The sequence below is a fragment of the Esox lucius genome, chromosome 1 (assembly GCF_011004845.1).
Source record: "Esox lucius isolate fEsoLuc1 chromosome 1, fEsoLuc1.pri, whole genome shotgun sequence".
Classification (NCBI taxonomy): domain Eukaryota; kingdom Metazoa; phylum Chordata; class Actinopteri; order Esociformes; family Esocidae; genus Esox; species Esox lucius.
Genome location: NC_047569.1, coordinates 2,773,181 through 2,790,995, shown reverse-complemented (window position 1 = coordinate 2,790,995; position 17,815 = coordinate 2,773,181). Strand labels below are relative to the sequence as shown.

The 17,815-nt window shown below is 40.3% G+C and overlaps 1 protein-coding gene across 6 annotated transcripts in view; it reads left to right on the top strand.

Moving 5' to 3' along the window:
- frya (furry homolog a (Drosophila)) overlaps nt 1-17,815 on the top strand; it is a 190,521-nt gene that overhangs the window by 55,409 nt on the left and 117,297 nt on the right. For all 6 annotated transcript variants that reach the window (XM_020044499.2, XM_020044498.2, XM_013133157.3 and 3 more), the window contains exons 8-12: nt 641-809; nt 1,773-1,865; nt 2,283-2,381; nt 2,745-2,846; nt 3,211-3,314. In XM_020044499.2, the coding sequence (XP_019900058.2) occupies nt 641-809; nt 1,773-1,865; nt 2,283-2,381; nt 2,745-2,846; nt 3,211-3,314 (567 nt within the window). The remainder of the gene's footprint in view (nt 1-640; nt 810-1,772; nt 1,866-2,282; nt 2,382-2,744; nt 2,847-3,210; nt 3,315-17,815) is intronic.

Genomic DNA, 17,815 nt, shown 5'->3' with positions numbered 1-17,815 from the left:
CACAAAGCTCTATTCTGCTTTTTCTTGGTACATGTATAAGATATTCCCTGTTTCAGGCAGAGAGCTAAACCTGAGTGAATCACAAGATGTGCTTTGTCCACCATATTTGGGCTGGAAATCACTATGTGTTTATTGGAACTTTCCAGATCATCGCTGCGAAGGGACAAAGCCCTTAAAATAGAGCTATAGTTGGGGAGTGCTAGGCCCATATTCAAAAAGCACATTATAGTAAGAGGACTGGTCTAGGGTCAGTTGTTCTTTTTAGATTATATTGATTGTTTTGGGGAGACAGAGAGAGACAGAAATTATATAGAACACAACCATAAGTATCATAATGCAATGCAAAAATAACCTTCTCTGTTCATAATTCAGAACTGCTTCTTTCCTCGCTACTTTCCTAGATGTAGTCACAGAGCTGAATTGGTTGGTTTGGAGAACACAAGGATGCTTAACTGTAACGTTCCTTTCACTTATATGTGTTTGCCTCAAGGAAATAAAGGCTGGAATGATGATTCAGGAATGATGTTCACACAATGGCTTTGTTTAGGACTGCATCCCAAATTCCACCCTATTCCCTATGTAGTCCATAGAATACTATATTGAATGGGGATGCGGTCTTTGCTCCAACCCTCTTTCTCAGGTTTCCTGCTGTTAGAAAGAGGTTTCTGTCAGAGCTGAAGGAGCTGAGACAGAAGGAGCAAACTCCCTACATGGTCCAGAGTACCATCAGCCTCATCATGGGTGTCAAGTTCTTCCGCATCAAGATGTATCCTGTGGAGGACTTCGAAGCCTCCTTCCAGTTCATGCAGGTACAGAACAGAGCAGTGAGTTCTGAAGAAAGTTACGAGTGTATGATTACAGGCCTATCTGCATAAGTTGTTTATAACCTGCATGGTTGAAAATAAACTGGGGAATTTAAGGGTTTAGATTACCCAGCAGGTAAAATCTAAGTTGGCTGGTAGCCTGGCGGTTAGACCATCTGAACAATAACTGAAAGGTTGCAACATGCAATATCCAAGCCAGCATGCTATAAAATATGTGATTATGCCCTTCAGCAATGCAGTTAACACTGCTTTACAGTTATTATCATTATGTTTGGGTCCGCTGACCATCTGCTCTGGCAAACATCGTCCTGAGGCTGAATCTAGTTTGCTCTCCCTTGTTAGTTATTTTTTTATTAGATTCCAAAGACCAGGATCCATGACCTGTATCAAAGCCATGTCTTATTAAATATTATATGTTTATTAAATATATATAACTATCTACACCTTATCTACACCTTATTCATTCAGTAAATATTGTGGTTAGTTTCATAACGGGGATCCAAATGCACAAGTGAGAATGAAAATCTCTGACAAGCCCAATGCTCAAAAGGCTTATTGCATTTAGTAAATTATCTAGTAGACCCGCTTATCCAGAGCACACTTAGAATAGTGAGTGCATACTTGGACTCTCCTTTTTATATTTAGCTTGCATTCTTTCTGCATTCTGGTATTTTCCCATCTAACCCTAGCTAGTTTGTCTGAGGCCCACTTCAAGTGTGAACTTGCACTTCCTTGTCACTGACTTGAAAGCTTATGGTGATTATACGCAATATACCATGGTGAAAGTATGCAAGTGTAGGGACGGTTAGGGAATCAGGACAAGAATTGATGTTGACTGGCATGACCTGACTTCCATGCAGTGGTGCTGCCTGACTATGGATTACAAAATGCAATCCTTATGATGTAAGAATTTATGTTAAATTTAGTAAACGCTGCTCCCCATTGCAGGACTGTGCCCAGTACTTCTTGGAAGTGAAGGACAAGGACATAAAGCACGCCTTGGCTGGGATCTTTGTGGAGATCCTAGTTCCTGTAGCGGCAGTAAGTTCTGACCTGAGGAGGACCACAAGAGGACATTGGTTGATTCATATAAATTCCTGGTTGTAAGAAAGACCAGTTAGGGGTAATCTAGTTAGTTAGGACATTTTGTAAACCAGAAAACCTTATTCTTTCTAAATGCAAAACCTAAATTTGTATATATTTGGTGCATCAGGCCAATGGAAATTATTATGTGTAATCCTTAATGGGTATTATTATAAGGGTGTATTCATTGTTCAAAAGAACAAACATGTCTGAAAAGTTTAACTAACAATCGTCAGATGCTTTTTACATAAATACATGTATTACATTTACATTTCGTGTGTTTTGTTTTAGTGTGTGTGTGTATGTGTGTGTATGTGTGTGTGCGTGTGCATTTGTGTGTGTCTGTGTAACAATGGGTGTTTGCTTGGTCCCCAGGCTGTTAAGAACGAGGTGAACGTGCCGTGTCTAAGAAACTTTGTGGAGAGCCTGTATGACACAACACTGGACCTCTCCACTCGAAAAAAACACTCCCTGGTTAGTCTCAGATACAGACAACCTGCCCAGAGTAATTTATGTTCTTCTGTCAAAGTCATTGTCACCCAGTGCATAGCTTGCATGCCTGTGGTGTCTGTCAGTTCTCACAGCATACCAAGGTCAGTCTTGTATATTGCCTCTACTGTTGTTTTATCCCCTCCCTAACAACTCACCAGAGAGGACAGCCAGCCTCTTTGAATAGTAGAGTAGACACTAAAACGGCTTATTGTTGACAGTGAAAACAAAATAACACGCATGTTTCTCACTGAAGCATGGGAATCTCTCTGAAGATTATTTTACTCTAAAAGTGTGCAGGATCTCTATCCCTTACTGACATAGTGATCTTGTGTTTGTGTGCCCTAGGCTCTTTATCCGTTGGTGACCTGCTTGCTATGTGTCAGCCAAAAGCAGTTCTTTCTCAACAAATGGACTGTCTTCCTCAACAACTGCCTATCCAACCTTAAGGTACTGTAAAGAGGAAGTCAGCAGAAATAGAGGCTAAACCCAGAGTATTAACCTATATCTCCTAAGTAGTGCACTTTTTTTGATTAGAGCCTTGGGCTCAGGTTAAAGGATACTATGTAGAGTGCCATTCTAAATTAAGACAATAGGCATTGGTAAGGTATATTATACTTCCAAGTAGTTTGACTTAGCCTGATCCAGTGGAAACCTTGCACTAGTCCTGAAAGTGCAAACTCCATGGCGAACCAAAACTCCAAAGTGAATTGCAGTGATACATTTTTATACCGCCTTCCTGATATTTCAACACGACACGTTCTACCTGCTGAGCCCCAACAAGACCTGTCTGTCTGCCTGTATCTGTCTGCAGAGTAAAGACCCCAAGATGGCACGCGTGGCTCTGGAGTCTCTTTACCGCTTGCTTTGGGTCTACATGATCAGGATCAAGTGCGAGAGCAACACTGCTACACAAGGGTAAATATTTTGGTTTCTTTCATATAGATACATTTCTCAGGCATTTTATTCTTTATTGGACAACAAAGTGGCAATAGATAGTGGAGAGATTTTTTGCTGAAAGAGCAGTAGGTAGGACCGCTGGACCACCCTAATATACAGCCCTTAACACTCAATTGTGATGTTTGTATTTTTTTAAAGAGGATGCCAAATGGCACTGCATACATATTGCAACATTTCGATAGCATTCAATGCTACAACAACCCAAGGGAAAATGTCCTCTTTCAGTATTTCCAAATGTACCTCTTTGGCAGCCTCTTTCTACGGCCTCACCTCCCTGCATGTGGAATTAATGGTTGAGTACCAAATGACACTACTTTTCATTACGGCCCTAGGATCCAAAGTTGTGCACTGGGTCATGAATAGGGTGCCATTTGGGAGACAGCCAAGGAGAAGGAAGTTCACTCCCTCTGAAATCCGGGGCCTGGCAGCACCAATAGGGGAGCTATACCTAACCTTGCTTTCCCATGAATAGCATCTTTATCTTTGTAGAGCCAAAGTTTTTTATATATTGCATCCCTCCTCAACACACACACACACACACTCCCTTGCCTTGATAGTCAGAAATGTTGCTGACTTCGCTTTGGCTATCAGAGTTGTCTGTAAACAAAAAGCAGTCTGTTGCTGGAGGAGTGGTGAGATAGAAAGGGTGTAGTTGACAAGAGCAGGGGGAGAGAAGGGAAGAGGTTTGCCATGGAACAGGCCGAAGGATCCTCACCCTACAGATCAGTGGTTTTCAACTCGGAACTTGGGGACCCAATAATAAAATGTATTCTAACTGGTTTACCAGGTCAAAATTGGTTAAAAGGACAGAATGAAAACTGCTGCTACCAGACTCAGTTTTGGCTCAGACTCTCCACTTCCCCATCTACTGCACATGTAAATTCTGCGCCCTCCATTTGACACTGTTAGCTCCCTTATCCAGTGGCATCGTTAGGCCTGGGTGGGCCCGGATCTGAAATTGACCTAGAAATAATAATTAAAACAATTACCTCCGACCTATTAATGTACAAATCCGATCATGCATTATGACAATGTATACATGTAGGCCACAAGTATGTACATCAACATTTTCGTCTAGCAAGTACATATTCATAACCCTGTTCTTGCTGTACGGGAGGGGGGCGAGGGGTGCTGTTTATATTTTGACTTCATTACTTGATTTGTTCTGTTTTTGATGCATTATCGTGAAGGACATGGAAATAAAGCATTTTGTTGAATGGTCCTTACTCTGTGTATCCAGTTGACAGGACAAATAAAACCTGATGAGTTTTGTAGGTTGTAAAATTAGTGTTCGGCTCATAGGTTAAGCAGCAGAGCTCTAAGATAATACTCATTACCAGGCCTAAGTCACAAATGGCACCCTATTTACTACACACATTGGTGCACTATTTCTGACTTAAGCTCTGGTCAAAATTTGTTCACTAGATAGGAATAGGGCATCATTTGGGACTTCAATGATGCCACAGGAGGAATTACAAACAGGTCATGCCTGTAATTAGCTCGGAAATATACTAGGCTTAAAATAAAACACTTGCTAAGAAATGGGATAACAGCATACCAGCCAGTGTAAAAGCAGTCTAGTTCCCTATTTTCATCTATGCCAGTTCTGTCTACATTTGTGTAGGTTTTATCACGGTGGGAATTTAGATATCCATGCCAACTCAGTCTGTGTACACCTGTTTCATCTTATCTATGTGCATCTACTTTGGTCTCACTCACTCTTTGTCTGTTAATTTAATTTCAAAGGTCTTTATTGGCATGGGAATCATGTGTTTACATTGCCAAAGAAAGTGGTAGTTAAAGGTATAATTAATTAATGTGAAAACAAAAATAAAATAATTATATAAAGTAAACATCCCGCAGGTTTCAAAAGGATGAAGGCATTTAAAATGTTACATTATATACCATATACACTGTTTTAAAAATAAGCAAATAGTGACAAGGAAGAATGCCAAGAGAAAATGAAAAAATACATGAATATAGGTTAGTTTCTAAATTTTCTGTGCTCCATTGGTTGTCCTTCTCTCATTGCAACTGGTCACATATATTGTTGTTGTGTTTGTATGTATGTATTTTGCCTTATACAGCTCTGGAAAAAATTAAGAGACCACTGCACTTTTTCTTACTTTTCCAAAAAAGTTAAAAAGGATAGTTTTGAGTGAGGAACAGAAGCGTTCAATTTGCAGTGGTCTCTTGAACAGAAGGGTTAAAATTAAGAGACGACTGCAAATTGAACACTTCTGTTCCTCTCTCAAAACCTTCCTTTTCGATTTTTTTGGAAAGGAAAGAAAAAGTTGCAGTGGTCTTTTTCCAGAGCTGTAGATATGAATTATTTTCAGAAAATCTTTCAATAATTTTTTTTTGTGAGTTTGTATTATTTGTGTTTCTACACTAATGAGCCAAAACATTATGACCTCTGACAGCTGAAGCGAATAACGTTGATCCTTTCCTAACATGGGCATATGTCAAGGTCTTATCTGTAGATTAGAATGTAAGTGAAAAATCAGCTCTCATAGTCAATGTGTTGGATGCAGGAGAAATGGAAGGAATGTGTCACTTGGCCTGCTTAGCCACAGACCAGTCAGAGTGCCCATAATGACCCCTGTCCACCATCGAAAGTGCATAAACTGAGCACGCAAACATAAGAACTGGACATTGGAGCAGTGGAAAAAAGGTTGCTTGGTCTGAGTCGTCACTTTTTCTTTTACACAACGTGGATGTCTGCGTATGTGTTTGCCGTTTACTTGGGGAAGTGATGGCACCAGAATGCATTGTGGGAAGACGATAAGCTGGTGGATGGAGTGTGATGATCTGGGCAATGTTCTGCTGTGAAAGTCAGTTTGACACATGCCACATACCTAAATATTGCAGCAGACCAAGTACACCCCTCACACACATTTTCCAGGAATGGTTGGAGGAACATGAGAGTTCAAGGTGTCAATTTCCCCAGATTTCAATCCAATTGAGCATCTGTGGGATGTGCTGGACCAACAACTCCGATACATGGCAAAACTACCTTGCGACTTACAGGATTTGAAAGATCTGCTGCTAATATCTTGCTGCTCGATACCACAGGACACCTTCAGGGGTCTTGTAGCGTCCATGTCTCGACGGGTTGTGCGCTGTTTTGGTGGCTCGCGGAGGACCAACGGCATATTAGGCAGGTGGTCATAAAGTTTTGGATCATCAGTGTAATATTAAACATTTATCACCACAAAATGTACTTTCAATTATAATTTGGCCTTCCATGTTCTATCGAAAGAGGTAAAGAAGTTATAATATTAACAATATAATCCCTATATAAAAATAATAAGGTCAGTGGAATACATTGTCTCATTCAAACCTCTAGGAAACTTTGTAAACCATTGCGGCCAAAGCAATATATTATAAAATAATCTCAAGATCATAAATACGTGTTATATGTAAAGGTATTTTAAAAGAGGAATTTTTAAGGATATATGTAATAAGGAAAAAAGTGAGAAACATGCAGGAGAGCTACATGGTGAAGCGGCATCTGGGGCTTTAGGTGGAATGAAAGTTCTCTAAAGTAACTGTGGATGGAAAAGGAGCGCATCTGCATCTGGTGGATGGATGGTTGGCCAGCAGGAGTAGGAACAGGATGCAGTGCCAAAGTAGACATAAGAGTCCATCAGGAGGATGAAAGAAGAAGAGAGGCTAGGGCAATGTCTGTCATGGTTGGGGTGTTGGGAGTTAGGAGATTGATGCTGGGTAGCTGGCAGGGAAGGAATACCGATGGACAGGCATCAGTTGGTATGGCATTAAGCGTACTACAAATCTACAACCTATACATCCAAATTACTTTTAATGTAACCTTACATTTTATTATTTAAAAAACTCCCATAACAATCAAACACATGAATTAGTAATTATATAAGGTCCTAAATTGTGTACTAGAGATTCCTTGGAGTGGGTTGTACTCCAAAACATTGTCATGAGAGCGGAAACAGAAATCAGGATATCAAAATCTTATCTGCCAGTATGTCCTTTTTTTATTAGAGTTTTTGAAGATGTTTGTAGGTATTTTATATTATTTTATTGCCCGGACCGTAAGAAAGAGGCTAGGGAGACGGATGAAGGGCAGACAGTTGGCCATGCAGGGGATCAAAACCTGTCACCGGGCAGAATGTGCGGTCCGGAGTCAGGAGTTTAGACTGCTACCCTAGATTCCAGCATGTGTCTGAGTTACTGTCCTGTTGCCATGTCTTATTTTATTGTGCTTGACTGAATTGTGGTTTGTCCTGTGAGGGTGGCAAAGCCCCACCTACAGCCTCAGTAACACATTGTCCAGTCTATCAAGTCTTCCAGGCTTACCCTTTCAAAGAGAAATTAAAACTACAAGCAGCATTGAGTGTGTTTCAGCATTAAGCTCTTAGTAGCCGGAATGAATTTTTTTTTTAACTTATATCCATAGTTGCAAGCAATGGATCATTCAGAAAAAGTAAAATCACAACCCTGATCATGTGTGTACCACACACGTGACATTGCAATAGTTTTCAGGAATCTTACCTCAACTGGTATTATAATACAATGTTCTGCATCAGATAAATATGGATACTTCAAATGTCTGAAACTATCAGAGCAGCTAAAGTACCAAACAATGTAACTAGGTAGTTGCTTGAATTTTCCAGATTGTAATAAATGTACCCTAATTGCATGGTAAATATAACTTAATGGACATTTGTCAGTCTTCTTCATCCTACTTACCAATAACGATTGGTAACATCAGCACCAGAGGCGTCGCTAGGATCACAATACATTCGGGGCTTAGCCCACCCTCCCGCCCCGCCTGGGACAGAAAGTACAGGGTTTTGAATGTACATGCAGGAAAGTATACACTGTCATAATGCATGATCGGAATTATAGATTAATAGAGCTGGGGCTATTTTTTTACTATACGTTTTTTGGTCCGTTTAAGATCCAAGGCTATTCATAAAAGATCTGTGGCTAAAGCCCCGGACGCCCAGGGCTAACGACTCCACTGTTTAGCAAGATGGACCCAAAGCTACTACTTCTAGCATGTATCTAATCCTATGGGCTATTAGGCTATTGTCATTCGACATAACCATCCCATATTTACAGTGACAGTGTAATAAAGTGATTTAACAAGAGGCTTACAACACTAGTAATTACAGAAAAATTAATACATGACGAATTAAACCATCAAGAATGTACAGTACCATAATGCAATATGACAGGATGCAGCAACACAAATAGACATTGCAAAGCCCAAATCAATGACATCACAGGTACCAAAGTAATAAGAACGTACTCAAAACAAAAATATTCCTTCAACGCTGTATGCCAGGTGTACTTGTACGTAGTTGATCGATTGAAAGTGGAACAAATCCCTTCCCTGACTGGGACAGGGCTGCAAAATGGAGGGTTGGTTCCTTGTAATTTCCATGTTTTCTCGAATTAGGCTTTGCCAGTAAATCCGCCACCAAATGCATTTCTTCTCCTCCATTGTGCGTTAAAAAGACAACAGGGCTCAGTACAAATCTAAACAAAAATCTAACACAAAGCACTACGTCTAACAATCTAAACCTTACTAAAGAAAGTTACAATAAATCTTAGATGTTCCTACATTACGTGCTGACTAGTTTTATCTCAGGTAGCTGGTTCTCCGAACACACCCCCTGAAAAATGCGCACAAAGGCAAGCTAGAAGACTGCTCCGTGCCAAAGGACAAAGGACTCGAAATCTGATTGGTTAAAGAATATGACAATCAACAACCTCCTCACAATTTTGCTTCAACAGAAGACCGTGTGGTTGCTGAAAAAATCCTTGCCGTAATTTTTTCCATATAGTCCTACCAAGTAGCAATATTATACCGTTATCCCTGTAGGAGATGTGTCTATATATGTGCAAAACCACGTCCCTGCACATGTTCATCTGTCAATGGCGGCCATATTTTTCAACATACTGGCCTGAATGATAACTTTTGAAGACCATCGTCCATAGAAGCCAAATATCAAAGTACGTGAAGATTTGACATTTGGTGGTGGAGGAGTACATTTTTAAGTGTTTTTCTAAAATCCGAAATGGTGGAAAATCCATCACGGCAGACTTTATGTGTCCCAGAGGCAAACATATTCATCATGAGGAGCTAGGGTGACTAGATGAGAATGGCTGGCCCCTCAACACCAAGTACCAGCTCCCGGTCTTCTCCACGTTTGTCCTCACCAGCGCCAGTGGAGATAAGGTGGGTGCGCCTGGCTGGCTCTCAGGCATTCTAATACACTAATACTCCACCATGGTTCAACTGTCCGATACAGTAGGTTATAGTTCAAACTATAGGAAGGTTCTTGTATATAATGTCAGGTGGATGTATCAGTTTTAGTTCTTTGTATTCATCTACTCTATGACATAAAAAGGGGACAAATAGGTTTTATTTTCTTTGGGCGTATAAAATAACAGAAACAACAAAAGTGTAATACACTAAAGCTATATAATACCTCCTAAGATTGGGTTGCGCTGGATGCACGGCGCTGGCATATTTCGCGGAGGATTTCACTGCTGCCAGCACTCTTGGCATCGCGTAAAACTGCAGTAATCCAGGGGTATTTCCCTACCCAGTCCTCCCGGTATCTGCAGAGGCGTTTTTGCTTTTTAGCTACGTGTTGATCTTGATCGGCTCCCGGGACACCAGCCTGAGCCTTCATTAAAAAAATTAATGAATGAAAATTCGCGCCTATAGCCGCCTATACATACTATTGCAACTTGCAGCCAATGAGCAGCCGACGGGAGCTGGCTGCAGGACGCCTCAATGCATGGACAGTTTTTAATGTTCTATCATACTAGAACTAAGAGTAAAAAAAAAAAGTCTGCTTTTGAGACTTTGTTCTAATTTTCGGGACAATTAGGGCAGGATTCGGGACAACTGCTTGGATTTCGGGACTGTCCCGAATTTTTCGGGACGTCTGGTCACCCTATGAGGAGCTACACCTATATACCAATTTTAAGACTCTAGGCTACAATGGGTGGGCGTGGTGAGCTTGCAAAAAGTGCGACTTTGGAGGCTTGTGAAAGCGCCCCCATGAGGCCGACATGCATGCCACTGGACCAGAAGTTTTGGCCCTTGGCCCTTTACTACCATATACATTTGGGGATCTTTAAGCCATTTTATCTCACGGTATTTGCAAAAAACTTTTTTTTGCCGGAAGTATAATATTAATAATGAACCGGAACAAACACACCCTAATTAAAATTAAAATAGGCCTAATATTTGTGATGGTAATTCCATCAATCGACACTCTTAAAGGAGTAAGTACAGAGATAAAATTCCCTTGGCACAATTAACAGTTTATTTGCAAATAGAGAGACGCGTGAAACGCTTACAAAATAATAATCATAGGAGTCTCTAACTTAATACATGACAATCATCAGTATTTATAGTAGAAAAAGGGGTGTGGTAAGTTGTTACCCAGCTGTCCTAACTCTGCTCTAACTCAACAGAACACATTCCTTTTGTTCTATTACTACCTAGGCTTCACACAAGGGGCAGACTATCCTCCCCCAGATGGGTAACCTCTGCACCCCCCTAAGAGGTCTTACATCATCTGTACAAACAGTAGATAGACTCTGATGGGATAAATTATACAGATAGGCAGATTTACGAGTTACCCTATAATCTGCTGATACCAGTCAATAATGACCCTAAACACCAGATCCCCATCTCCAACATTCCTTTTCTTATCCAAACATGGGGACTCAGTACCTTTAACTAGTAACCCATGTATACATGTATAGGACCAAGTATACATCAGTTCAAGAATTTCCACAACATAGTATGAATCAGCCAAGGCCTTTATGGTATAATTTCTCAATCTGCTAAGAGTCTGAGCTTACCATAGATGTCAGTGACCCATTCCTCTGCATACACGAATAAGCAAGTGTCCTCACCTTAGTCTTCATTCATCTCTTCCTATGTAAACAATTTGAAATGAAATACATAATTAAATTATGACATTATCTGACTTGAAGAAAAATACTATAGTCTCATATCACATGGACATGTGGTGAATGGTAGATAAGCATCAGGTGAATGTGGACAAACAGGTTAATATGCAATACTATAGGCAACATTTTGATTTATTAATGTAATAGTAAACCAGCTGGCACAGTAACAATGCCATAATGCAGTAGAAACCAAACTTGAGACTGAATACAGTTGTGCTCAAAAGTTTGCCAACCCTTGGAAATTGGTAATATATGTACCATTTATTAAGAAGGCCAGATTCAACGCTTTGTAATGGTATATAAAACACTACTGTTTGATAAAGTTATGGGAAAGACATGCTGCTTTAAAAGTTGAAAATCTGCTCTACTTAGTTCAGAGAAAAAAGCCTTGAAAAATTCACACTTTCCAGAGACCTGGTTTTTGTTTTGACGCCCATTCAGCATAGTTCACACCCTCTTAGGCCTTAACCCCACCCAGCTATAAAAGCATTAAAATGGGGACACTGGCCTTGTGCTAAAGTGGTCTGGTTGGTCTCTAATAAACACATACTATATTAAACCAAATAATAATAATTAATTAATAATAAATAATACATAGTAGCAGCAATGTTAGTTTGAGGTGGACAGCCACTGAGACATTACAGGTTTATATATTAGGCATAATCACATATACCTGGATGAATGACAAACTAAGTGATGTGCTCAGTTTTGTGAAGACTATACAAACAAGCTAGAAACCAGGAAATGTTACCTAGCTAGCTAACGTTAACAATAACTTCAGTAGCTATAGCTAGATAACTAGCAATACAAACGACTTTGACAACTTTATGAAAAGGAATTATCTGTAGCTAGTTAGCAAACGTTACACTTACCTGTATACATGTAGGAATGTTTTGTGGCAGACTGAATTTTTTTTACATACGAAGTCCTTTGTTGTTTGCGTTTAGTTTGTTGTCCTTGTTTCAACGTGTCTTTTCACTACCGTTCACACTCAAGGCATTCAATACTAAGAATCTATGCATATTTCATTGTCGCTATAATAACTGCCATGGTTGTCCTTTTCTTGTAAGTGTAATATATATTTGGAGGACTAAATGTGCCATAATATGAAATAAATAAACAAATATTTAAATACATATATAAATAATTAAATACTTAAATATATACATGAATAAATACACATTGCATTTGCATTGTGTACACTTACGCATCGTCCATTTGGATGGTGTGAAGTTGTGGGTCATCCAAATGCAATGGGGCGGGACCTCACCCATTTGATAGAGCTGTCCACATTGGACTGTGTGTTTTATACTTGAAACACTGTGATTGGACACTTGAGAAGAAACCATCATATGAGGCTGTCAATCATTAGCACACGAACGAGTTTCAGTTCGCCCTTGTCATTATGAATACAAAATTGGGTCGCTTTGAGAACTATTTAGCCAGAGAATTTATGTTGTTAGCAGGTGGCCTGTTTTCAGTTAGGCTACTTTCATTGTGACATGTGCGTAATCAGGGGGAGGACTGGTAAAGTGGGTGTGCCTTGTTTGTCCCAGGCTGCCAGCACCGATCTATAGAAAGCGTAAGCCTTTACAAGTTATGTCTTAGAGCCCGTACAGAAAGGTACAGATTTCCCTGTATCAATGTTTTTTAGTTGCCAATAAAATACAGACGCAAGGTCTTAATTAGAGGGAGTTAGGCCAGGTCGGGCAGGCTGGACAAAACTTACACAACTGTGGTAAGATGTGATACCATGATAAGGTAAGAGTCTCCTCTATTTCAAGACACACACACTTCTCCGGTCCTCCACCTGATCATGCCGTTGCCGCGAAGTAACTGAAAACAGGCCACATGCAAAGAACCACTAGAACAAACAGACCTTTTTTAATCCCTATATCCGCCGGAGCCAAACGCTGTTTGGCATCATTAGCATACGATTGTCCCTATTACCATGGACATTCTCCTCCGGAGCATCACCATCCAGCCAGAGCATCAGCACATCTACTGGGTCATTATCAAACTAAGTCTAAAAAATAATTACAGAATTTTTTTAAAATTGTTAATGAATTTGAAAAATACAAGAATGTGTTTGCATTTAAGGTCTCATCATACTATAAAAACGACAAAAAAGAAAGAATGAAAGACCTAATATAGGCTTAACAGTACAAATCAGCCAGTACCCTTATGGTCCCATTTCTAAACATCCTAATCTGCTATGAGCTGGACCTCACCAGAGATCTCAGTGACCTCTTCCTCTGCATACACCAGTAAGAAAGCCTCAACACCTTCCTCTCCATCTCTACATACATATACAAAATAATATACAATATACTGTAAAAATAAATAATATACATAGACACAAACATCAGAGAAAGTGATACAGTAGTGGACAAAAACGTAATATGACATTTAATAATGAATAAAATATCCAAGTACAGTAACAGATCCATACAATAATACTTAGAAATATATATGCCAGGAAAGAAAACCAAGTCAGAGTGAAGATGACTGTAACTGTTGCCTAGTTTGTAGATTTATTTTACATTGATGGTAGCTAGTTAGGATAAGCGGAAGATAAGCGGAAGAAGATGGTATGGTATGGTAGCTAGTTAGGTATAATCAGACTTGTTTTTTCCAAAATAATATTTACATCATAGAGACAAACATATGATACACACCTCATTTCATAAATGACATATGCAAAATGTAAGATGTAACATTTACTAGCAAGCCAGCCCTGTAAAACAGAAAGTTATCTATCTCCCATTCTGGCTCAGTTATTAGCTTGTGGCTACATTATTTAACTAGCTACATTTTGTGTATTTAATTGCTTAATACTGGGTACAAATGTAGCTGTTATCAACCCATTGCTGTACACAAACACATTTAGTTAATTTACATCATCATATCTAGATAAATACTCACATATTAATTCAGAAGCTGAGTAAGTGAGTAGCTGGTTAAGGCAAGCCAAATAGCTTTAGTCAAGCTAACTTAGCAAATGTCAAGCTGGTAATTACTCAGCCCTGAAAACATGCTTTTTAACAAAATAATAATCAATCAAATGACTCTCCTGGAAAAACATTGTAATAAGCAATTTTACATCTTCCTTACTTCAAATGATTGACTTTGTTTATACATCAGCGAAAATAAGACTCTAGATCCATACTTCTGACTGTGGTCTAAAATTGCCACAGGAAAATGAGGATTTAGCTCCATCACATTAGGCGCACAATTAAAAAAAAAGGTTTCCGTCAATTATGACCTAACTAAACATTTCAGTTTGTAGCTAATAATGTGTAATATTTATGTCAGTCAAAAATCAAAAAATCAACTACATTAATTATTTTAGACCTACCATACACTCACCTAAAGGATTATTAGGATACTAATACTGTGTTTGACCCCCTTTCGCCTTCAGAACTGCCTTAATTCTAAGTGGCATTGATTCAACAAGGTGCTGAAAGCATTCTTTAGAAATGTTGGCCCATATTGATAGGATAGCATCTTGCAGTTGATGGAGATTTGTGGGATGCACATCCAGAGCACGAAGCTCCCGTTCCACCAAATCCCAAAGATGCTCTATTGGGTTGAGATCTGGTGGTCAGTACAGTGAACTCATTGTCATGTTCAAGAAACAAATTTGAAATGATTCAAGCTTTGTGACATGGTGCATTATCCTGCTGGAAGTAGCCATCAGAGGATGGGTACATGGTGGTCATAAAGAGATGGACATGGTCAGACACAATGCTCAGGTAGGCCGTGGCATTTAAACGATGCCCAATTGGCACTAAGGGGCCTAAAGTGTGCCAAGAAAACATACCCCTCACCATTACACCACCACCACCAGCCTGCACAGTGGTAACAAGGCATGATGGATCCATGTTCTCATTCTTTTTACGCCAAATTCTGACTCTGAAATCGAGACTCATCAGACCAGGCAACATTCTTCCAGTATTCAACTGTCCAATTTTGGTGAGCTCATGCAAATTGTAGCCTCTTTTTCCTATTTGTAGTGGAGATGAGTGGTACCTGGTGGGGTCTTCTGCTGTTGTAGCCCATCCGCCTCAAGGTTGTGCGTGTTGTGGCTTCACAAATGCTTTGCTGCATACCTCGGTTGTAACAAGTGGTTATTTCAGTCAAAGTTGCTCTTCTATCAGCTTGAATCAGTCGGCCCATTCTCCTCTGACCTCTAGCATCAACAAGGCATTTTCACCCACAGGACTGCTGCATACTGGATGTTTTTCCCTTTTCACACCATTCTTTGTAAACCCTAGAAATGGTTGTGCGTGAAAATCCCAGTAACTGAGCAGATTGTGAAATACTCAGACCGGCCCGTCTGGCACCAACAACCATGCCACGCTCAAAATTGCTTAAATCACCTTTCATTCCCATTCTGACATTCAGTTTGGAGTTCAGGAGATTGTCTTGACCAGGACCACACCCCTAAATGCATTGAAGCAACTGCCATGTGATTGGTTGATTAGATAATTGCATTAATGAAAAATGTAACAGGTGTTCCTAATAATACTTTAGGTGAGTGTATGTCCAATTATGTGTTACAAAGATGTCTTTATAATGCTACTGTCTTGATCTATTTTTCTTTGCGATAGTAAAACTAACAGCGTATTCCATGTTTGGGTAGAACTCCGAGTCGTTCAAATGAACGAAACAACCGTTCAGTTGAACGATAAAACTGACGAGTCTGTCGTTCAGAAGTCTTTTTACTTAGGCAAAGGCTCAGTGTATGATTTAATCTGTGTTTATCATCACAATTAAAAAATCAACTACCACATTAATCATCCTACCATGTGTCCAATTATCTGTTACAAACGTCTTTTTCTTTGCGAAAGTAAAACTAACAGCGTATTTCCGTGGTTGGATAGAACTCCGTCTCCAGTCTTTCAAATGAACGAAACAACCGTTCAATTGAACGATAAAACTGATCGACTCAGTCGTTCACTCTACTCAGGCAAAGGCTCAGTGTATGATTTTATCTCTGTTTATCATCACAATCAAAAATCCACTACCACATTAATAATTTTAGTCCTACCGTGTGCCCAATTATCTGTTACAAACGTTTTTATTATGAAATTGTTTTAAACTATTTTTCATTGCGAAAGTAAAACTAAAAACGTATTCTGTGGTTGGGTAGAACTCCGCTGCCAGTCGTTCAAATGAACGACTCAACCGTTCAATTGAATAAAACTGACCGAGTCAGTCGTTCACAAGTCTTTTTACATAGGCGAAGGCAGCGGCTCCGTGCTTGTTTTCATATTTTTTTTCATGGCATCAGTAATCAACTAACTATATGAATTATTATAGTGTGCGTTTAATTATCAGTTATAAACATGTCTTTATGATATTCCTGCTTGATCTATTTTTCCCTGCGAATGCACATAGAAGTTGATCGGTGAACTGAGCTGGAGGACCGGGTATAAAGCAAGTGATCATGTAGTCAAATGTTCGATACGATACAATTTAACGAGTCACTTGAAAAATGGACTTGTGAGTCCCGAGTCAATAAAAAGATTTGTTCAATACGAACAAATCATTGGCGAACTGCACATCACTAATGCCTAATAGTTTATGCTGCGCTATTTGACATTGACTGAGTGACCACCAGCAGTAGTTTCTCTTTATGATAGCGACAATAAGCCAGATTACCAGTCCAGGCCTAATAACAATTATTACTCTAATTATCCATCTATTCCATCCATCTTCTTCCACTTATCTGGGGCTGGGTCGTGGGGGCAGCAGTCTAAGCAGAGATTCCCAGACTCCCTCTCCCTAGACACTTCCTCCAGCTCTTCCGGGGGGACACCGAGGCGTTCCCAGGCCAGCCGGGAGACATAGTCCCTCCAGCGTGTCCTAGGTCTTCCCTGGGGTCTCCTCCCGGTGGGACGGGCCCGGAACACCTTCCCGGGAAGGCGTCCAGGAGGCATCCGGAACAGATGCCCTAGCCACCTCAGCTGACCCCTCTCGATGTGGAGGAGCAGCGTCTCTACTCTAAGCTCCTCCCGGGTGACCGAGCTTTTCACCCTATCTCTAAGGGATCGCCCATCCACCCTGCGGAGAAAGCTCATTTCGGCGGCCTGTATCTGGGATCTTGTCCTTTTAGTCATGACCCAAAGCTCATGACTATAGGTGAGAGTAGGAACGTAGATAGGCCGGTAAATCGAGAGCTTCGCCTTGCGGCTCAGCTCTTTCTTCACCACGACAGACCGATACATCGACCGCATTACTGCAGAAGCTGCACCGATCCGTCTGTCAATCTCCCGTTCCCTCCTTCCCTCACTCGTGAACAAGACCCCTAGATACTTAAACTCCTCCACTTGAGGCAGGCACTCTCCACCAACCTGAAGTGGGCAAGCCACCCTTTTCCGACTGAGGACCATGGCCTCATCCCCACCGCTTCACACTCGGCTGCAAACCGTCCCAGTGCATGCTGAAGGTCCTGGTTTGAAGGGGCCAACACG